The 24,370-nt window shown below is 38.8% G+C and overlaps 1 protein-coding gene and 1 long non-coding RNA gene across 3 annotated transcripts in view; one reads left to right on the plus strand and one right to left on the minus strand.

Annotated features, from left to right (window-relative positions):
- Positions 1-24,370, plus strand: part of LOC135108528 (protein nervous wreck-like) — a 126,718-nt gene that overhangs the window by 95,277 nt on the left and 7,071 nt on the right. Inside the window, 4 exon segments of the mRNA XM_064019639.1 lie at positions 11,628-11,726; positions 17,864-18,004; positions 20,515-20,629; positions 22,474-24,370. The exon segment at positions 22,474-24,370 is cut by the window's right edge and continues 7,071 nt beyond it. Of these exon segments, the coding sequence (XP_063875709.1) occupies positions 11,628-11,726; positions 17,864-18,004; positions 20,515-20,629; positions 22,474-22,850 (732 nt within the window). The 3' untranslated portion in view covers positions 22,851-24,370.
- On the minus strand, positions 2-15,870 carry LOC135108531 (uncharacterized). Of its 2 annotated transcripts, none has more exons than XR_010272324.1 (3): positions 15,622-15,870; positions 14,922-15,006; positions 2-313 (listed from the first exon to the last, which is right to left on the minus strand). It is a non-coding gene; the product is annotated as an uncharacterized LOC135108531 (long non-coding RNA). The 2 variants fall into 2 exon arrangements; XR_010272323.1 differs by lacking the exon at positions 2-313 and adding an exon at positions 13,841-14,367.

Genomic DNA, 24,370 nt, shown 5'->3' on the forward strand with positions numbered 1-24,370 from the left:
GGCCACTGGAGCCTCCTCCTCTTATATATGCTAGAGAGAGAGAGAGAGAGAGAGAGAGAGAGAGAGAGAGAGAGAGAGAGAGAGAGAGAGAGAGAGAGAGAGAGAGAGAGCATGGCAGTGCTGCCAGATGTTGCTTTTTTTTTAAATAGATAGTTCAAAGGTACTTTCTTGTCTCTTTTAACAAATTGCTCTTTATGAAATAAATACTTAACTTTTTTGTAGTTTGGTCATTGATGGTAGACACCAGATGATCACAGGAACATGGCTTAAGCACTTAGTTTTATAGAATATATTTCTTCATTGAGGTCACCATCTGAAAAAACCACATATGTACAAGTAAAAAATTACTTATAGAATTTTCTTCCACATATAAATAAATTTCTGAGTTGAATGAATATAAATTAATATATAATCTGTGTGTATATGGAAATAACTCACACACAGACACACATGGTACTACTTCATACAAAGATGGTAATACTTTTTAAAAATCTCTGTTAGTTTAAAGACTTTAGGTTATTCTTTTACTGATGTTACTAGTTTTGTATTTGTTTGTGTGTGTGTATTTACCTAGTTGTATTTACCTAATTGTATTGTACAGGGCATGAGCCAAAGCTCATTTTGTCCTGTCTCCATAACCATATTTATCCAGTTTCTCTTTAAACATGTGTACACTGTTTGCCACAACCACCTTTTCCTTCAGATCATTCCAGATTTCAATAGTTTGATACAGGAAGCTGTATTTCTTGATGTTACTTGAACATCCACCCTTCTTTATTTTCTTCCCATGTCCCCTCATCAATCTCTCTCTCCCCCATCCATCTGTGGCACCAAGTCATTTCTTTCTATTCTTTCTATATTATTTACTAATTTGTACATTGTTATCAGGTCTCCTCTTTCTTTTCTCTCTTGTAGTGTTGGTAATCCCATCTCTTCAAGTCTTTCTTCATAGCTTAAGTCTTTCAATTCTGGAACCATCTTTGTCACTATCCTCTGTATTCTTTCCAGTATCCATATATCTTTTTTTTCTATGTGGAGCCCAGACTACTGCTGTGTGTTCTAATTTAGGTAATTTAGGTTGTATCATGCTTGTTATAATTTTCTTCATAATTTCTTTATCTAGATAGTTGAACACCACCCTAATGTTTGTTAACAAGCTGTATGTAGAGCCAAATATTCCATTTATGTACCTTTCAAGTGATAGCTTGCCCTGGATTATTACTCCCAAATCTTTCTTCATTACTTTTTGTTATTATTTCTTCTCACATTTTGTAACTGTATGAAGGTCTCTTTTTTTATTTTTTTTCCTATTTCTAACATGTGGCATTTTCTGGCATTAAATTCTAGTTTCCATCTTTGGCTTCATGCATGTTGCTTTTATGTAATTATCTTTCCATTTTCTAAATATTACACCCATCTATCTTTGATTACTATTTCACAGAGGTTGCTTACAATACTTGTTAGTGACACTGGCCTGTAATTTAATGGTTCCATTTTATCTCCCCCTATGTATACTGGGACTATGTTAGCTCTTTTCTATTTCCTTGGTACTTTTCCTTCTTTCACTGAGCTGTTAATTATATCCCATATGGGTTCCTCCATTTTTTCTCTGCATTCTTTTAATATCCATCCATTTACTTGATCTGGTTTCATTGCTTTTCTAACATCCAGCTCTTCCAGCAGTTTCATGATTTCTTGTCTCTTTACTTGTATCTCCTGTATTCCCTCATTCTGTGATACTACTTTTGGTGCCACAAAATCAGTTTCCTTTGTAAACACAAATTGAAAAAGTCTCATTCATTAGTTCACTCATCTCTTCAGTAGTTTCATAAATTCTTCCTTCTCTTTTTAATTTGTTTATGTTTTTCCTATGTTTAATTTTTCCATTTATGTATCTGTAGAAAAGTTTGGGCTCTTCCTTGCATTTTCTTACTATGTCACTTTCCAAAATTTCTTTCTTCTTCTCTTCTTATTATACCATATTCATTCCTTGCCTTTCTGTATTCTTCCCTAGAATTTCTGTTAAGTTTTTGTATTATTTTTCTACATGCCCTGTCCTTTTACTTTTTTGCTTCTACATAGCTGGCATTACACCATTCATGCTTCCCAGTTTTCACTTTATAACTTGGTACAAACTGTTGCACCCATTCTCTATACTTACTCAAAAATATCTCATATTTTTCTTGCACTACTTTACCTTCAAATATCTCTTTCAAGTTAATTTTTCCATAAGATTTATTAAGCTTTGCAAAGTTTATCTTAACATAGCCCTGTCTCCCATTCTAAATTGTTTATTGTTGTGCAAGACTGTTTCCTCCTGCAGTACTATTTCTATTGTCACATAATCACTTCTTCCCATTGTACTCAGACATTGTATACTTGGTCAACTTTCTGGGGTTTTTATAAACATTAGATCCAACTGTGATAGTTCTTCTCCTCCGCATCTTGTAGGTTCGTTGACCCTCTGTCTCATTGTATTCACCATCATGGTACGCATAAGTTCTTTGCTCCATGACCTGACATTTTCTTTCACTTCCATCTCTTCCCAGTTAATTCCTTTTGTGTTGAAGTTGCCTACTAAGAGCACTTTGTTACTTTTCCTTATCGTTTCCTCTATGCTGTTTCTTGTTTCTAGTTGCATAATTTTTATATCTATTGGTCTCCCATGCATTAGTTTTTGGTGGTATGTACATCACAATAGCTTTCCTTTTTTCACTTCCTTTGATCTTAATCACAACCCTCAAAGTTTCTGCCATTCCATCACCATTTCCACTTCCTCAACAACAATATCCTCTTTTACCAATATCATCACTCCTCTTCCTCCCTTTCCTTTTCTGTCTCTCCTCCATAACCTTCCTTTGCAAATCTCATCTCTATTTCCTCTTTTAGTTTGGTTTCCATTAAACATACCATGTCTGGTTTATTGTTCTTTAGGTAGTCTTTAAATTACAATAGGCTTGACACCAAACCATCTATATTTGTATACTTAATTTTTAAGCTTCCACTTGGTGATCTTCCATGGCATCTTTGTGCCACCATTTCCTCACTTTCATGTCCACAACTTTCCAAATGAATCTCCTCACTTGTTTCTGTGTTCTCTCCTTGTTTTTTGACTGGGCCTCTACTCTCAACTTTTTCAGTTTACTTCTCTCTTCTTTATTCATGTCTCTCTTTATCCATATTCCCCTCATTCCTTCTACTTTTGCCAATTTTAATTTTCTTTGTAACACATGTTCCACTGCTGTTTGTGACATAAATCTTATTTTCATTGGTCTTGTTCCATTTTCATCATACTTTCCAATCAACTACCTCCTGTCCTTCCCCCTCCACTTCTACTATGATTTCCTTAGCCCTTTTTGCTTCTTCTTTCTCTCAAGCTATTTTCATGGATAGGCTGTTTTCCTTGACCCCAAATACCACCACACACATCTTTCTCTGTACTGTCTCTTTCACAAGATTACTTTTTTCCTTTATTATTTTAGTTACTTGCCTTTCTATGCCCTTATTGTGTTCCTGTTGCTGTTGCTTTATTATCTCCTCCATATCTACCTTTTGTTGTTGTGTTCTCTCTTCTTTCCAACTTTTTACTTCCTCTATCACTAACTCTTTTTATTTTCTCAACCTTAATCTCTCTCTCTCTCTCTTGTAAAACTTTCTTTAACTCCTCATTCTCTTCCTTGAGTTTCTTGATTTCTTCACAGTACTTCTTGTTTAAGTCCACTATTTTTGTCATCTCTTCTTTCAGTTCTCTATTTTCTTTTTCTCTTTCCATCTTCCTCTTCTTCATCTCCATTATATCACTGGATATCTTTTTTACATTGTCACCATCCACCTCTCTCTTTTTCTTCCTCGTCTTTATTGTCACTGCTAAGTTACATATTTCTTCTTGTATTTTCACATTTTCTTCAATTTTCCACATTTGTTCATTTGTATAAGCTACACTGAGGTCCTCTTCCTTGAAATCTTTGAAAACATTTGTTGTGCTAGCTGCCATCTTCCCAGCTGATATCACTGACAATGTTTACTTTTCATTACTCTCCCATTTTACCCTTGTGTCCGCTTCCTGATTTACACTTCACCTCCTCTGTACTCACACATCATACCATTCTCTATTATGGAGACAGGACTCAACCTCAGCTCCACCCCCCCTCAGTACAACCATAACCTAGGTAAATCCTTGGAGCTGCTGTGGATGCATCTGATCAACTGGGTGGTGCATGTGTGTGTGTGTGTGTGTGTGTGTGTGTTTACCTTCAACTAGATAAATACACACACACACACACACACACGCACACACACACTCACACATACACATCACTATCACAGGGAAGAGTACCAAAAGGTTGGAAGAGAGCAAATATTACACAATATACATAGGAGAAAATAAGGAAAATCCACTAAATTATACACCAGTGTCCTTGATTAGTGTTGTAGGAAAATTATGTGAAAGAACAATAAAGGAAAGATGGATGGAACACTTGGAAGAGATAAAGCTTTAATAAATTGTCAATTTGGATTTAGGAGGGGAAGATCATGCTCCATGAACTTATTGTCCTTTCATTCAAGGATAGTCGATATTGTGCAGGAGAGAGATGGATGGGTGGATGGTGTCTACTTAGACTTGAAGAAGGCATTTGAGAAAGTACCACACTGATGATTGCTATGGAAAATAAAAAAAAATATGGAAAAATTGGAGGAAGACTGCTGGAGTGGTTGGAGGATTATCTGGATGATAGAGAGATGAGAACTGTAATACAAGACTGAAATTCATCTTGGCTGAAAGTAACTAGTGGTGTCCCACAGGGGGTCAGTGTTGGGACCAATAATGTTTGTAATATATGTGAACAACATAAATGAAGAAATAGATAGTTATATGAACTTATTTGCAGATGATGCTAAGCTGATGAGAAGGGTAGAAAGTGTAAATGACTATATGGTACTGCAAGATGATTTTAAATAAGATAAATAGATGGAGTAAATCATGGCAAATGGAATTCAATTTAAGTAAAGTAATGGAGTTTGGTAAGAGTAAGAAGAGAATACAATATCATTATGAGATGGATGGTGTGAAGTTAAAGAAGTCAAAAGAGGAAGTGGATTTGGGAGTAACAGTTACTGAAAATCTGACTCCAGACAGATACATTGATAAAATTATTGGAGAGATGATGAATTTGTTAAGGAGAGTAAGAATGGCATTCTCATATTTGGATAAAGAAATAATAAAAAAAGTTGTTGATTTCCATGATAAGACCAAGATTGGAATATGCAGCAGTGGTGTTGTCTCCTCATACAAAGAGGAATATTGTAAAATTTGAAAGAGCAGTCACTAAGATGGTTCCAGGGTTGAGTAAATCGACCTATGAAGAGAGATTGATAATGTTGGAAATTCCTACCCTTGAAAATAGAGGAGAGAGAGAGGAGATTTAATAAACATCTATAGAATGATAAATGGTATGGAAAATATGGACAAAGATTTTATAAATTTAGACACATAGAGTACAAGGGGACACAGTAAGAAGTTGAAGAAAGTTAACTGTAGAAGAGACATTAAGAAGTATAGTTTTCCTCACAGAAGTGTAAACAAATGGAATGAACTCAGTGAAGATGCTGTAAATGCCAAAACTGCCAGTGCTTTTAAGACCAAACTAGATAGATATAGAGATGGGATACTATGAGATTACTCCCCTCCCATAAACCACAACTAGGTAAATACAACTAGGTAAAAATACACACACACACACACACACACACACACACACACACACACAAGTGAACTCAGTGAAGATGTTGTCAGTGCTGTAACTGTCCATGTTTTTAAGACCAAAGTGGATAGATATAGAGACGGCATACTGTGAGATTACTCCCATCCCGTAAACCACAACTAGGTAAATACACACACACACACACACACACACACACACACACACACACACACACACACACACACACACACACACACACACACACACACACACAAAACTAGTAATATCAGTAAAAGAATAACCTAAAGTTTTTAAATCAACAGTGATTTTTAAGAAGTATCACTATCTTTGTATGAACTAGTACCATACTCAGTAACAAAACACATGCATGTAACTGTTTGATGGGGCCACACAGGTCCTGATAAGCTTGCACAGCCACATCCTCTATCTGGTGTTTGCACAGTGACCCATAAAGGCAGTGTTAAATATTTTGGAGCTTTCCCTTTACTTAGTATCCCTTTGGGAGGCAGTGATATAAAACCCTACATGTTTAATTAAAGTATTGGCTGTCCCTGCTGCTTAAACCTAACTGAGCTGCCAGCTTCCCAGTACTAACTCACCAAATTATTAAGTCATCCATGTCCTGTCTGCCCATTAAAAAAATTTTAACTGTAGCCTGGTGTGCCATACTTGTAAATATATTTCTTGTTCTAAGTAATTCTGCAGCATTTCCAAAAATCCACATAATTTTCTCATCACACATGTGCTTTTCTTATACATTTGCTCTGATACATTGTGTACTGGCTGCCATATTTACACTGAATTATCTGATAACTTGTAGTATTTGAAAAATCAGATTACGTAGCTGAATTAGTTGAATTTCTGAAGGTCTCAGTGTGGCAGTTTTCATGTTAAATGGACAGACATATTTTGAAAAATTAATCCTTCATTTATCATTAAGAGCTGTAAAGTAAGAGAGTCGAATTTGCAAAAAGCAATTCCTCGAAGAACTTTATCAAATACTAATTTTTAGCTCTGCACATTTTTCTCTGGTTTATTAGTAAGAACACTAAGTCTGCCTGTCATCAAAGTTTTAGCTCCAAGGAGGTCAGATTTGGAAATAAAACCAACACCATTCAATATTTCCATGATATTAAGGGACTGGAGCATGCTAGAAAGAGTATAGTGGGATTAGTATGTAATGCTTCCTTAAGGGACAGATATACAAAGGAAAAGTAGCAGACTTAGGACTGAGTGCATGAGCAAATCATTGAAGAGAAGTAACTGCATTGGTTTGACTATGTGGGAAGAATGAGAATGGCTGGGGGAAGCATGATAAATACTTTATACTGGAATGTATTTTATCAGTAGGTAGATGAAAATTATGGGATGAATTTCTGAGAAGGCATCAAGAAATTAGTAGATATGATTGATGAATGCACAAAATTAAGCAGCCTGGTGAGTTGTCTTGACATAGCAAACACTGACCAAGACACAAACACACATTTGAGATAGTACTGAAAATTATAAACTTCTAGTAATGAGATGTTTTTCTTTTATGTCAAGAAAGGGAAATGAAAGACAGTTTTCTTTACACTATTAATGAGAAGTGAGGATGTACAGTCCATAGTATTTAATTTTATATCTCTGTACATCATCATCATCATCATCATCATCATCATCATCATCATCATCATCATCATCATCATCATCATCATCATCACTGTAATCTTCATCATTGTCTTCATCTTTGTCTTCCTCCTCCTCCTCCTCCTTCTCTTTCTCCTTCTCCTTCTCCTTCTCCTTCTCCTTCTCCTTCTCCTTCTCCTCCTCCTCCTCCTCCTCCTCCTCCTCCTCTTTATCATTGTCATTTTTGTCACCTTCATTTCATTGGCAGGTTACAAATACAGTATACATATATACTCTCAATCCCTATCCCCTAACAGCTTTCTCCTACCCACCTGTCTAATTCATTCACTTCCTTGGTAAGTCATACCCACTAATGTGCCCATTTGTTCAGCTGCATAAAAAAACTGAACTCAGACTAACAGAGCTGTTTTGTTGTCCTGGGATCTAGTGTGTCCTATCTTGTGGTTTAGAGAATAAAAGAACATAAGGGAAACTGCAAGAAGCCAGTAAGCCTACACTTGGTATCCTCTTTATAAAATATATTCACTTATACCAACCTATTATCCCTATCTATAAACTTATCTAATCTTTTAAGGCTTCCTATTGACTTGGCACTAACAATACAAATACTAAATCCATTCCATCCTGGGTCAACATTCTTAGTGGTACAGTGTCAAGATATCTTCATGTGGATTGAATTGAGAGGTGAAGAAATATACAGTGTTGGTAATCATGTTGTGTATTGATGGGACAGGAAAGGTTGATGAAGCACTACTTATGTCTTGGTGATCAGTTTGGCTTGATTGAGAAAGAAGACTTTGACTATTCTTTTATGGGTTTCATGCCCTTCTCCATAAATTTACAGCTTTTCATAGTGTTTTCTTATTGCTTGAAATACACAAGCACATTACATATTACAAAGGTTGCAATGTAATTTTTTTTCTTAAGGAATACATGATGTTTGATGAAGAAAAATATATGTGTATTATTAGAAGTTTGAAGAAGAGAAGTATGCATAATAATATAAAATGTTGGGAGACTGACTCATGTGACTTTTGAAGAGAAAGCTACACTAATAAACATACAAAGAATGTGAATTAAAGATAAAAATAAAGACCAGGAAAGAACAAAGGTTATGAAATTTGTGTTTGTGTTAAAAGTATCTGAAATTAATCTGAAATAGGATGAAAGGTGCGGCTCTTAGATGTGGAACAATGAAGATTTACAGAGCACTACTCAAAACTTGGTGGTATCTTGGCAGGACAGGGAAAGTGTTTTGCATCTTGAGTGAGTCTTGAGAGGTTCAGTCTCTGGCAACACAAGCAAAAGCTGGGTCAAGGTATATGCTTCATTATTTCAAGCTACTTATTTTTTTTTATTTCACTTAGGCATTAAGAATTTTTTCCACCCTCACAAGTTTATCTACTCATACATTCTTGCTCCTATCCTTAATTACCAGCTGAAAATAACCCACCATAAAGCATACCTAAATACACTACTTGTCATTTAATCATTGACATTAACAAAAGTTTTTCATCTCTACAAGGTTACCCAGTCATATTTATTCATGCTCCTATGCATAATTACCACCAAAGCATAATCCACACTAATACATATCTGAATCCAGTGCTTGTTATCTAATTACTGTATTGACACTAAGAAAATTTTTCACCTTTACAAACTCACCTACTGACATACATATATAAATACAGTTTTTGTTATTTCAATACTGGTATAAACAAAATTTTTCACCTTGACAACCTTACCTACCTACACACATTTATTCCTGCTCATCTGCCTCAGTTGCATTGCTTCATAACTCACCCTAACACACACCAATGCAGATTATAACACTGTCAATGTGCAGCTGGTTGGGTTGTCCTTGGTGCTGCCATGCCATGTGTGTGTAGTTGTCATGAATGTCACATAAGAAAAGATAGTACCTACTGTACATACTACATATAGCGTTAGACAGCAAGGTGAAAAGCTGATGTGTATTACACTAGACAAGTAGATGTATTGAGTAAATCAGATGCTTGGTAAAGACTGTGACATTTTTGAGCTTCTAAAGCTTTGGTATGTAGAGCACATTAGAGAGTTTTTATCACAGTATAAAAGAATATCTATTTCAGGTTAGAGGAAAGTTCTGATGTACATAATTAGCATTTCCTGTACAGACAATTAACTTAATTAACTGAATTATTGAAGCATTTGGCCAATAATGTTGAAGTTGGAAGTGTTAAAGTAATTCAACAGCATATGATATAGTACAAAATCTCAAGATTCATGAAAGAGATAAGTTTGATTTCAATAGTTAACTTCTCATGCAACTATATTAGAAACAACTCACAGTTTAGCATGTCAGATTTCATGTCAAGTTATTGTCTACTCTTATTAATATATAGCAATTACCAAAAGTTAATCAATTATCTATAACAAAGATAAAGTAAAGAATGTCATTGGACACGGGACTTCAAGGACCAGTTTTGCTCAGAGATAAAGGCAGGAATCTTTGCCATTGAAAATTTTAGCCTCCCATAAAGTTTCTTTTTTTTATTGTTTTTTTTTTTTTTTTTCTCTCTCAATGCCACCTTAGATTTAGAATAAGCAAGTCAAAGGTTTTCCTTTCCTTTCTTTTTTTTTTTAAGTTCCTCTATCATTGGAGACTTATAAATCTCCCATAAAGTAGAGAGAGATGCAATGTTTTATTGTTATTTTCTGTTTCTATGTATGCCATATTATATTTGGAATAAGAAAGTTGAAACTTTTTTTTTAAGCATCTTTGCCATCAAACATTTTATTAACCTCCCATAAAGCAAGAGAAAAATTTTTTAAGTTATTTTTTTGTTTCTTTTAAAGTCATATTATATTCAGAATAGGCAAGTTGAATTTTTTTTTCTTAAACAAGGATGATAAACTAAAGAATGTAAAAAAAAAAACATGTCCATATATAAAGATGCGAGATCTTTTACTTTCATGTTAGTTTTGATTTAACTTAACATGGAGTTTTGTCTCTTATGTGTTATCCTTTTTTTTTCATTATTTTATATTATTTTTTTTATCCCAGTCATCATCAGTGTTATTTTCTCCAATACTTTTTAATTCCTCTATTTTTCAATATTCATTTAATTTAAGAGACAAATTTTTTTTTTTGCATTTTTTCCAGTAGATGGACTTTTTATGTACATGTCTGACTTTTTTTTGCAAATTATTAATTTAATCAGGACTTTTCTATTGTTATTTTTCCATTTTTTCTGCAGAGTTTTTGGTACATGTCTGACTGTTTTGCAAATCATTAATTCAATTGGTGGTTTTTATTGCTATTATCCATTTTTCTACAGATATTTTTTTCCATTATGGTTACTATCCAGTGGGCTTCATGCATATTTTCTTTCTTATTATTGCATATTTTCTAATGCCATTCGATATTCATTATCACTAAGTTTTGTTATATTTATCAGATCTTTCTCTACAACATGGGATGCATTTCTTCATTATGCTCTTATACTATTATGTAATGTTTTCAAGCTTCATGCTATGTAATATGTATGTTATGGATCTTACAAGATTGTTTAAATTTCTTGCAAACTCTCTCTCTCTCTCTCTCTCTCTCTCTCTCTCTCTCTCTCTCTCTCTCTCTCTCTCTCTCTCTCTCTCTCTCTCTCTCTCTCTCTCTCTCTCTCTCCTCTTAGTTACTTTGCTTGTCTGTCATGTGATAATTAACAGCTTTACTTGTACATTTCGTTTTACGTTTCCTGTGACAAAATGACTTCTTTACCAATTACAGCTTTCATTGTTTAGAGATATTCTTTGAATCTTGTTTTTCAATCAAGGTGGTGTTACTGTTATGTATATACGTACATACTTCCTCTCTGTATACGTAATATATACGTAATTTCTTTTGAATCCTCTTTTGTCCATGTCAGTCTTCATTAACTCCACTCTTTCCTTACCCTTTCATGGACACAGACTGATATTTTCTTTTTTTCTATCTAACCTCATTAGGCTTCTTTTGTAGTGCTTATTCATATTATGTCTGTAGCAAAAGCCACGTGGCAGTGTTCCTTTATTGCTTCCCATGTGTTGCTTTTTTGATATTCAGTTTATTCCCTTCTCTCATTCTTCACAGCATCTGGAGGAGAACAGCAAGTTGACTTTCTTTGAACACTCAGTACTTTGATGTGATCTATTCTTGTCATTCGCGGTTTGATTCTGATTCTTGACTCCCGCTGTGCCTCTTTTCTCTGTTCCCCTGCCTTCCTCCTCCTCGCTCTGCCTGAGGCCCCGGGGTGACAGGCGGGTGGTCTGGTCAGCCCTCTATCGGAGGCACGGGTGGTGGAGGTGTGTGAGCCTCCAGAGTCCCCGCCCCTGCCACCTCAGCCCCCGCAGCAACAGGTGAATGCTTCTGTCTGTCCCTTCCATTCCATCTGCTCGCTCTACTACTACTACTACTACTACTACTACTACTACTACTACTACTACTCTCTCTCTCTCTCTCTCTCTCTCCTCTCTCTCTCTCTCTCTCTCCTCTCTCTCTCTCTCTCTCTCTCTCTCTCTCTTTCTCTCTCTCTCTCTCTCTTTCTCTCTCTCTTTTTCTCTCTCTCTTTCTCTCTCTCTCTCTCTCTCTCTCTCTCTCTCTCTCTCTTCTCTCTCTCTCTCTCTCTCTCTTGTCAGTGTTGATGTTTTCATTCTCTGACCAGTGTTGCAAACCTTCATTTCCTTACCTATTCTAACCAATCTCTCTCTCTCTCTCTCTCTCTCTCTCTCTCTCTCTCTCTCTCTCTCTCTCTCTCTCTCTCTCTCTCTCTCTCTCTCTCTCTCTCTCTCTCTCTCTCTCTCTCTCTATCCTTTTTGATATTTCCTCACTCTTCCTCTCCTCCTCTTTTTTTTACTTTCTCCTCTTTTAAGTGACTGAATTGTTTCCATTTAGTACTTTTGTTTTTAATGCACACCTCGTTATTAGTATTACAACACACACACACACACACACACATTCATATAATCACATGTCTAGCAAGTGACCAATTTTTTCTCTTATCCATGTGCAAATTATTTTTTCAACTTAAAAATTTTGGTCTCCAGCACATACATATATTAAGTTATGCTGCATTGAATAGATTATAAGAGAGGTGTAGATAAAAGTGACTTACCATTTCTCTCTCTCTCTCTCTCTCTCTCTCTCCTCTCTCTCTCTCGCCTCTCTCTCTCCTCTCTCTCTCTCTCTCTCTCTCTCTCTCTCTCTCTCTCTCTCTCTCTCTCTCTCTCTAATAATTTACATTATCTTTACATTGTTGAAAACTGATTGAATTTGACTTTTTCTTCTTTCGTGTGTGTGTGTGTGTGTGTGTGTGTGTGTGTGTGTGTGTGTGTGTGTGTGTGTGTGTGTGTGTGTGTGTGTGTGTGTGTGTGCAGGAGTCGGCATCAGTAAAGGTAGCAGCTGATGTCCCAGATGTCATCCAATCTGCTGAGTCTCCTGCTCCTCCTCTCCCGTCCTCTCACACCTCTTCCTCTGTCCCTCCACCACCACCACTATCCACCACCACCATCACCACCACCACCTCCATTACAAATGATGCTGCTACCCCTCTTCCTACTACTACTATTGGTGCTGATCATTCTACTACTACTACTACTACCCATACTACTGCAACAACTACCTCTACTAATGCTGCTGATACTACTACTGACACTACTACCACTACTACTACTACTACTACTACTACTACTACTGAGGTGAACTTTGTATTCACGGATTTCCTGAGCTTGTGAATGTTGCTCTCTCTCTCTCTCTCTCTCTCTCTCTCTCTCTCTCTCTCTCTCTCTCTCTCTCTCTCTCTCTCTCTCTCTCTCTCCTCTCTCTCTCTCTCTCTCTCTCTCTTGTTCAGCAAATCCAATTTATATAATTTAACACACACACACACACACACACACACACACACACACACACACACACACAACACACACACACACACACACACACACACACACACACTTAAATTCAGGACATGATAATGCTTTTCATACTATACTCTTTGGGGACTGGCACCTTTAGTGGGCCCTAATGTTTTTTTTTTTTTTTTTCCCTAAGCCAGAGCCCCTCTTACACACACACACACATGTGGATTTGCAGGACAGTTTTTTCCCTTCCTTCTTTCCTGTGCATCTGTTGCTGTCCTGCTGTTCTGCCTCGCCTGTTTCCTTCTCTCTGCTCTGCACCAGCTGCGTCTCTCAGCTCTGTGTGTCAGCCTTTACAAAGCTTCCTGACTCTACACGTGAGCCTCATGCCTTACCAGTCAACTAAACTGCTTTCTCTGTCTAGTGTGAGCCTAAAACTATTAACTGAGTCCTACCTCTCAGCTTCCTATAAGTCTAAAGCTCTCTCTCATACCGCTATAAAGATGAAAGACATGAACTTTGTGTGAGTTAAAACAGGATCTCACTCTACTAAAGCTTTACCTATCCCTGTGCACTTAACTGTGGTGTGTAGTCAGTGGGAACAAAATATTTGCTACTGTGTATCCTATGTGCTCTTTGGCATAATTGTTTGGCCCTAAGACATAGTGGCCACGTTTGTTTCGCTTTGTATACATTGGATCAATCTTACTTTCCTGCCCACAGTGTTGGATACAAGGGCAGGGCAGGATGTACTACACCATTATCTCCTTCCAACTTTATTAACGTGTATATGCCTTGCGTCTTTACCTTTCTGCTTATACATGGTAACTTACAGTTTATTACTTTGCCTTGAACATGGATGAAATAAAGTCTAATTAAATCTTCACATTTTATACTGCTTCTTTACTTCTATGCGTAAATATACTAATTGAAGATATGCACCATATGGTAATTTGGTGTTGAATGCTTTGCATAAACTCCCACATGACCTTAATAAAACTGAATTAAAGCTTCAAATTATATAATGCTTATTTACTTGCTGTTCCTGTGCGTAAATATACCATATGGAAATATCTATCATCTATATAAATTTTTTGTCAGTTTGTTTTTGTTCCTTGCAAACTGATATGAACTCATTCTTCTGTAAAAAAAAAAAAAAGATAAATAAAAATAAAAAAATAAATAAAATAAATAAATAATAATAATAATGCTTATATATATATATATATATATATATATATATATATATATATATATATATATATATATATATATATATATATATATATATATATATATTATATATATATATATATATATATATATATATATATATATATATATATATATATATATATATATATATATATATATATATATATATATATATATATATAGTTTCTCTTGTTACTTGCCCCTAATCATTTGTAAAAATATATAAAGATACATGTATGAAAAAAGAAAAAAAAAAAAAAAAAAACATTGGTCCTTATTGCTTCGTCAATCTGGGGTTATGAAGGGTAGCATCCAGCAGCAATGCACTTTATTAAAAAAAACTTTCAACCTGTCGAAAAGTTCACCAAATAAAAAACAAAATCACACAAATCATTTCCAAAACATCTATACAGTTCTCTAAGGTAACACATCATTTACTGTACATATACATCAATATGAAATATGAGAGAATCTACTCACAACGCTGCCAGTCCACGGACGCACGGAACAGCAAGTCATGTCAGACGAGCATAAATATCACCTGATTAGTGAGCGCTGACTGGTCCTGCAATATAACAACAGGTCATCAGCGTAATTTGTAGACAAGAACGATACTATATATATATATATATATATATATATATATATATATATATATATATATATATATATATATATATATATATATATATATATATATATATATATATATATATATATATATATATATATATATATATATATATTATAATGCACCATCGTACTTATAATACTGCATACAGTATAAGTTTTTTCTTACCTTCATAGTATTAAAAAATCGTAAAGCAGTTCACAGAAACTGGAATTATACCTCTATTCGGGAAGGCAGCTGCTTCGCTGCTATCATAACAAGTAAAAGTAACAGTTTACTAGTATGCAATGATTATACCAAACAGGTTAACTATAATAACAGCAAATAAGTAATATGATTAACTAAGTACACAAGGGCTAGTAATGAACAGAAAAAAATACCTTAATACAGGAATTGTGTTACACTTATGTTCATGAAGTGAGGTCAGAGCATTTCAGAGTGCACCCCATTGTTAACATAATTACGAAAGATCCTTCGCGGTAACAACACACGCTCTCTTAGATCACCCCATTCACCCAGCAATCACCAGGCTGGGTGGCCTTCACTCACCCGCTATACTCGGCGTGTATTGGAGTGACCTTCTGTTGAATCTAATATTTATAGTTTCTCCTCTACACGCTAGCAGCTTCCATTCTCGTCCCTCACACATGACATGATCCTGTTTTAGTGGTGCCTTAAGCTTGAATGATCCATTAAACACACACACACACACACACACGCACGCATGCATAAAAACACTCGTGGTTTTATTGCTGTTTGTAGACATGCTCATTTCCTGTCATCAATGTAATATATATATATATATATATATATATATATATATATATATATATATATATATATATATATATATATATATATATATATATATATATATATATATATATATATATATATATATATATATATATATATATATATATATATATATATATATATATTATATATATATTTAATAATTTTCTAACATTTACCATTATAAAGCGAAGAGTTATTATGAGCACATGAGGTGTTTCTGCTTCCCTGCGTGAAATTTTCAGCTTCCCTCAAAAAACACAGTACACAGAATTATGTCATATTATCCTTTCGAAGGTAATATATGACAAAAAAGAAAAGAAAAGGTGTAAAAGAAGTTGTATATTGTTAATTCTTTTCTATCCGTTTAAATAATCTCATTTATCCCCAAAAAAATAAGAATAATAGTAATTATAATTGTAAATGAGACAAAAAAAAAGTCTGGATATTGTTAATTCTTTCCTTTAAATCCGTGTAAATACCTTAATTTGCTAGAAAAAAAAGTTATATTAAATAGTTATAAATGGGAAAAAAATGTAAAATAGTCTGTATATTAATAATTCTCTTTTATATCCATGTAAATAGTTTCATTTACAAAAGAAAAAAATAGTAATGCACATTACTGTAAATGGGATTGGGAAAGATTATTTCTCGTCACATTGCCGCCTCACTCTCCTCCACAAACACTGAAGAATTTGGGATTGCGGACAGTATTCTGAAACATTTCTGCGCTTCCACACTTCCACTACATTCAAGAGGCTCTAACTGATGCTACATGGGTTTTTAATGGTGTTTTTTTTTTTACTGTTCTAGTGACCGATTAACAAGATTTCTACATTATTAACAGGAGAAACACTCTTGAGAACCCATCTACTCATCTCTGTGGTCTATGAGAATAGTTGTGGTGAGAAAGCAGAGCGTTTCAGAATACGGGCGAGTGACACAGGAGACGCGTGATTATCGACACATTTATCTGCACGTAACCTTTATACCGGTTACCAAAGACGTCTGTGTTCATTTTGTATGTTTTTGCTTTAGTGTGCCGCCGCATTGCGTTCTCTTTTTACCTTTTTGTGTGTGATGTTAACACCAGTGTTTGTAAATGCATCTTTGTGCTTGTGCCTTTGAATTTTACAGCCACCATAAAGCTGCTGGTGTGTCATGCTTTGCTAGAATAGAGTTTGTGTGTGCTGTTTGGTGTGTTTTTAAAAATCTCTTGAGTGGTGTGTGTGTGTGTGTGTGTGTGTGTGTCAGTATGTTCAGTAGAGTAGAGCAATATTTTAACACTTTTATATATGTCATGTAATTTTGTGTCATTTGATGTAATTTTGCATACTAATGGATACTTTTTATTTTTTATTTTTTAACGAATTAGTTATCGTTGGTGATACTTCCTTGGCAGAGAATTGTGTATAGTGTTGGGTTAACGGGGCGACAGCAACGGTTTGTATTACGTGCTCAGTGAGCTGTTGACTTGGCGGGAACTGGGAGGGAATTAATGTCTTACTTAACTTTATTCATACACACACACACACACACACACACACACACACACACACACTAAAAGCACGTAATGATTGATTTCACATTTAACCCACATTCTTAAACGCTTTGTTCTCTCATCAAGACTTATTACCAAAGGCCACTGAGATAACTAGTCGAGTTTTCGTGGCTGCTTTTTTTTTTCTTTTTTTCCCCATTAGTGATATAGTAGTATCCTTGTCAAACTATCAGTAGAAGCACGAAAAAAAAAAAACATCCTTGGAAAGCTACAATAACTTTCGCTAGAGCTTGCACGAATACGAGACAAGACCACAAAATGTTTTAGGAATACGGTTCTTACCACTAACAAAACAGAACTTACAACTCCACCTCTCTCCAGTTTCTATGTTTTTTTTTTTTCACACTGAACACGCACCACCACCTTGTCTTACCTTCTCTTTCCCTCACCTGTCTCTCACTGTGGGTGCGTGCGTGCGTGGCTGCGTTCACATAGGAGAGCGAAGGCCAACCGCCCTCCATGGATGAGGCGCCAGATTTCCCGCCACCAACCCTGGAGGAGACCGCCATGGATCCCCTGCCTCCTCCCCCACCGCCCGAGGAGGAGAAGGAGGAGGAGAAGGTGGAGGCGCAGCAGGTGATCAGATAGATGCTGGTGGTGGTGGTGGTGGAGGTGGTGTGGTGTTAACGCTGCTGCCACGCCCTCTAGTGTCTTGTTTGGCTTAGTGATGCTTCTTAGTGACGCCCTTGCATGGAGAGACAGTAGAGAGAAAGTGTAAGCGAAGTGTCAAGAGATTAAGGGGACAGACGCTGATATGGTGGAAAGACGGAAGGAAATACAAGGGAATGGAGGAATGAAGTGGTGTTTTCATAGCTGGGAAGTTTATGTATGGGAAGTCTGGCTGTTTGCATGAGGAAAGGGAAAATAATGTCTGACTGTTATGATATTGTGGAAAGAAGGGACGTAGAGAAGTGCAAGGGAATGGAATTAATGACAGAAACGGTTGTGTTAAGATGCTTTGGGAAGTTTATGGGAAGGCTGGCTATGTGCGTGAGGGAGGAAAGGGAAGGGATGGTAATGTTTTTGACTTCTAGTATTGTGGAAGGAAGGGGCGCAGAAAAGTGCAAGGATTGAAGCGGTTAAGGGAGTTTTTGAAAGCTTATAGGAAGGCTGGCTGTGTACGTGAGGGAGGGAAGGGAAGGGAAGGGATGATAATGCCTGTGATTGTTTGAGAGAGAGAGAGAGAGAGAGAGAGAGAGAGAGAGAGAGAGAGAGAGAGAGAGAGAGAGAGAGAGAGAGACTAGCGTTGGGGATTTGAAGGAAGTTATCATGTTTGCATTATGTTCAGTTGATCGTCTTTCGTGTCTCGTTTTATGTTGTATGAACCCGTTAGAGAGAGAGAGAGAGAGAGAGAGAGAGAGAGAGAGAGAGAGAGCTCTATTTTTGGGTGTCAAGCATGCGTACTACAAAATACAGTTAACACTACTCTAAGGATAACTGAGTAGAAGTGCTCGTTGCCACCACCTGCCCCACATTAAGCCACCGCTGCTAGTGCGTTTAGAAGCCGCTGCTCAGCCTCAGCGCTGCAGTGTGGCGTGGCACAGAGAGTGGCACTTGTCACTCTAGGGTCAGTGGCTGCTTGCACCCTGCCCAGCTTGCGCCAATGGTGTTATTCATTATTTATTTTATTTCCTTTTTTTTAGGTGGGGATGGATTGTATGTGTGTGAAAAAAAACAGTAATGTATACAAAGTAACAGAAGCTACGAATTCAGCAAAATTTATAATATGTTTGAAAAAGAAATTGCTCGTAACTATTTATTTATTTATTTATTTAATTATATATTTTTTGTAATGTTTTGCTTGTTGATTGAAACTTATTCGTTAAGACTTTATTTTGCAGTTGTGTATTGAAGTGAAGTTTGTATCTAAATACTGAATGTAAATTGTATCAGGTAGCTGCGCTAATGGTGTGTGTGTGTGTGTGTGTGTGTGTGTCCTGCTCAACACGAGGCGAGAACCGAGCAGGTTGTTTATCGTGTTGTGTTTTGTTGTCAGGCGACCAGCGATGGTGTCACGCTGCGCCGCGCTGCCTTTGTCCACCCTTTGGGTTGGTGATATTTTGGTTCGCTTTTGTTGTTGCTTGGCTAGTATGTGGAACTCCCCCTTCCATATGTTTGCCCCTTTATAAATGATTAATATCTATAGATTGCTATATATCCAAAGTTAATCGTGTATATATTTTCCTATCTCTCCTCCTCCTCTTTTTCTTTCTCCTTCTCCCTCACCGCTTTGCTGGTGATGCATGCATGTTGGAGACTAACACTGGTGATCGTGGCTGCCTGGCGTGGCTGCCGCAGACGAGCTAGGCACTTCTCACTGTTCTCTGGCGCCAGGCTAATATCGTAGCTCCGGGGACGGAAAGGGGAGATGTACTGGATGTAGGCTCTGTATGACTGCTGCCTTCTCGTAATGTTTTGTAAATATGTGCATTTGATTTTCACCCGTAGTGAGCTTATTGATAGTGGAAGGATTGTTGTCTGATGCACGCGAGGCCGGGGCTGGCTGAAAGTTGCCTTAGTCTTGCTGAAGTGAGAACCGTAGGTAGTCACCTCATCCACACTTTCTTCATGGGTGGGATATGATGAACATCAGGCAAGACATGCTTTTGTGCTAACGCTTCTTCCTCTCTAAAATATAAGATGGCTGTAATTATTTTGCTGCGCGGTATGAATGATTAAGGTTTACGAAACTTAATGTTTGTAGAATCAAAATTATTGCCCACAAGTGCTGCCACCCCACCTGCAAATGCATAGTGATGCTCTGTGTGTGCATGAGTTACCACTTGCTCTCATGAACCTGGTGGCCGCAGCATCAGTGGGGCTCACGCCTCGACGCCACCCCTGTCCCAGGCCAGCCAGCCCCGGTCGCACTCACACAACAAGGGCTTTCAGCTTCACATCTGATTAAACCACTAATTTTTCTTGCTAGTTATGAGTCTACACAAGAAATGAGAGAAGCACAATTATAAAGTAACACACTTAAAAAAAAAAAAAAAAAAAAAAAGCCAGCCATGTTGTGCGAGCTTCTTGACTTCAGAATTGAAGAAATGGAACGAAATCATCAACCTGTTTCTTTTCCCTTTCAGGGAGCCGCGGGGAAGAAGGCCAGGACCAGGAAAGCGGCAGTGGCGACGAGCGTGAGTCAACAGCAGAAGCAGCCCAAGGTCCCCGCTGAAGGAGGAGGCGGAGGGGACTCTGACGGTAAGTTGAAAAGGTAGCATTGCTTCAGCGGCCCGCTCCGACTCGCAGCCCAGCGCGCGGTGTATCGCAGGCGTAATACTCACAGTTTCCATGTGCCCATTAAGTTGCGCTTGGGCCTTATTCTGAAACACTTCTGCGCCGCACCTCCACTGCATTCAAAATGCTTTAGATGAAGGTACACTGGGTTTTAAAAGTGTTTATTTATTTATTTATTTTATCGTTCTAGCGACAGATTAACAAGATTTCCTCTTTATTAACAGGAGAAACACTCCTGAGAGGTCGCTGATCGTCAATGTGGCCCTTGAAAATAGTCGTGGTTAGAGCAGAGCGTTTCAGAATACGGGTCCTGATCTGGTATCAGTACACGGGAAGAAGGAGAAGGCAGTGCATATACAAGAACTTCTTTTCCGTCACGACCTCACGACAAAGAACGAACATATTGCCCTATTTTTGTTTCCGTAATCGTTTTGATGTTCGTTCCTTTTCGTGTTGATGTGGCAGGGAAAAAAGTAGTGTTCGTACTGAATATTCCTTCTGGTCCTTTCCCGTATATGACTGCGTGGACTTTTCTTAAACCCAGTGAGAAAGAAGGCAAGCAGACTAATTATTGAGTTCCATGGACTGGACTAACCCAGGAGCCAGCAGTCTGCGGTATTGCCTCGCCCAGGATCCGGTGACCCGCCCCGCCCCGCCACCGCCTGCCTCTCTTCCTCTTCTCTCATATATTGTGTTATGCATTGCCTGGATCTTGTGCCCCTTGAAGTAATTAGTTTGAACATATACATGAACTTGAAACTGTAGTTTTCATGGCAATACTGATAATGATTGTATTTTTTGCAATGTAATTTAGTTAAACTTTTCAGTAGTTTTTCATAATTAGCACAGTAAAGTATATTGTATTATTTATCTTTCTGATGCACTTATTTAGCATATTGTATTGCACTTTGTGTATGTGCGTGAGTATGTGTGTGTGTGTGTGTGTGTGTGTGTGTGTGTGTGTGTGTGTGTGTGTGTGCGCGTGCGCGCGCTTTCCGCCATGCATACACGTGCATGCCTTTCTCACTTGGAATGCCTGTGTCATGCCTCTGTCCTGATCGGTGACTTGATGAAGCATTCCTCCTGACTGCTGCATGAGTGAATAGATCTTGCTCTTAGGATGAGTCAGAGCGAGTCATGGTCCCTGAGTGGCGATTAGAGTGAGTCATGCCTTGTGATTGGTGAGTCAGAGTGAGTTCTGGCCCGTGATGGGTGAGTCAAGAGTGAGTCGTGACTTGGTGAATGAGAATAATGAGTGATGTCTAGTTCTTGATTGGTGAGTCAAGAGTGAGTCGTGACTTGGTGAATGAGAATAATGAGTGATGTCTAGTCCTTGATTGGAGAGTCAAGCGAGTCGTGATCTGTGATTGGTGAGTGAGACTGAGTCAATCCCAGAGTAGTGAGTCAGTGAATGATGCTTTGTGACTGGTGGGTCCTATCCCAGAGTGGTGCCTTGTGACTGGTGGGTCCTGTCCCTGAGTGGTGACTCAATGAGCGGTGAGTCAGTGAGTGGTGCCTTGTGACTAGTGGGGTCTGTCCCTGAGTGGTGAGTCAGTGAGTGGTGTCTTGTGACTGGCGGATCCTGTTCCTGAGTGGTGAGTCAGTGAGTGGTGTCTTGTGACTACTGAGTCAGCCTGTCCCTACACTGGCGGGTCGGGACGGGTCCGGGTGCTGCACGGCGCGTTGTCGGAGCGAGCGTCGCCATATTGTGTTGTTGCGTCACGCCGAGCCCCGTGTTGCCCGGGCCGGCGGTCACCGTAGCCTGATACCGCCAGAGAGGGAGTGTTGATGTGGCCCTGGACCCCCAGGCCTCGGCGTGGCGCAGATTGTCATCACGGCCGCCACGCCGGTAGTGGAGGCCCGCGAGGCTCGCACCGACGAGGATTCTCGGGCCGAAGCTGACCAGGACGAGGACGCACATCATCCCGAGGCCGAGCGCTCCGAGGTCGAGGGCGAAGCGCTCATCCTTGACGACGAGGGGCGCCCGCCTCCTCCCCCACCTGCCCCTGAGGGACCCATGGAGATGCGCATGGAGGCATGCGGGGCCGAGGGCGGCACCAGAGATCTCGGGGGCAGCGAGGAGCGCTCGCCCTCGCCCAAGTCCCCAAGTCCCAGCGACGGCCCTCCGGACCTCGACCCCGAGAAGCTTAAGACCTTGGAGCGGATCAAGGAGTCCATCGCTTAAGGCAAGATCCCGCCCCGCCTCCCCTGCCCCCGGCCGCTAGTCTGAGGGGCGGCCCGCGGACCATGTCCCGGCTACTCCTCTCCCATGGGCGCTTCCAGCTGCGTTATGAGGCCGAGGCGGCGGGGAGAGGCGGTGACGTGAAAAAGTCCTGCCGTCGCCTTGACATACCGCGCATTTGGAGGCGCGCCGCCCCCCACTGCCTGCCAAGCCCATCTTTGTGTTGTGCTGCGCCGCGTCGTGGCGTGCCGTGCCGTGCCATGCCGTGCCGTGCCGTGCCGTGCCGTGCCACCACTGGGGCCAGACACCAGAAGGAGTTCCCCGAGAACCACCACTGCTCCAGGTCGATCCACGGGTGCTTCCTTACACCAGGCAAGAAGTCACTAGATACAACTCCAAAGGAAATCAGTTAAGTCTTTACTGAAACACAGCGGCCACTTCCCCCACTGGGGAGAAACTCAAACACCAACCCCACTTCCCTCACACCCGTCAGGAGGAAGTGGAGCAAGAGGGCGGAGGACTGGTGGTGTGTCCTTCAGTTTTCCAATTGCAATCAGATGTAAGGACCTGTGTGTGTGTGTGTGTGTGTGTGTGTGTGTGTGTGTGTGTGTGTGTGTGTGTGTGTGTGTGTGTGTGTGTGCCTCTCCTATACTCTCTCTCTCTCTCTCTCTCTCTCTCTCTCTCTCTCTCTCTCTCTCTCTCTCTCTCTCTCTCTCTCTCTCTCTCTCTCTCTCTTTAGAAGCAACCTCACGACCAGTCTCGTTTCCTACGGCTGCCTCACTCAAGGTGTCTCAGATATCTGTGCCTCGGTGCTCCTCGTCGTTTTGGGAACATCTTGGACTCACCCTCAGTTAGTGTGTGTGTGTGTGTGTGTGTGTGTGTGTGTGTGTGTGTAGTGGTATGGAACGTCGGCCGTGCGCGGAGACGAGACAAAATAATCTCTCTCTTCGTTTCCAGTTTGTCTTTCCTGTAGTATTACTCGACTACTCGTTATTCACTGCAGGGAATGAAAACAAGAGACGTGCTAAAACTCAGTTCACCTTTCGCATCCAAGTTTCGTCTTACAAAGGCAGCCAGTACCAGCGCGTTTAGAAGCACAATAATCATTAATTTCAGGGCGATAGTTTGTTGGAATTACAGCGCATGGAAGACGCCATATTACTCTTACGCTCATTTGTTTCCACTACTGATCTTACGTGCGCAAGCAAATACACACACACACACACACACACACACACACACACACACACACATTTTCCTATCCCATGTAAAACTAAGAGTGGCATTTACATACGTAAAGATAAAAAAAAATAATAATGATAATTGTAATAATAATAATAATAATAACAATAATAATAATAATAATAATAATAATAATAATAATAATAATAAAAGACTTGCATAATGTTAAACGTTTCATTGAGACTGAAAAAAAAAAAAATTAAAGCCTTTGAAACCGAATGTAGCTTTTGTCATTCCGGGTACAGCAGAGAGAGAGAGAGAGAGAGAGAGAGAGAGAGAGA

The sequence above is a fragment of the Scylla paramamosain genome, chromosome 17 (assembly GCF_035594125.1).
Source record: "Scylla paramamosain isolate STU-SP2022 chromosome 17, ASM3559412v1, whole genome shotgun sequence".
NCBI lineage: Eukaryota > Metazoa > Arthropoda > Malacostraca > Decapoda > Portunidae > Scylla > Scylla paramamosain.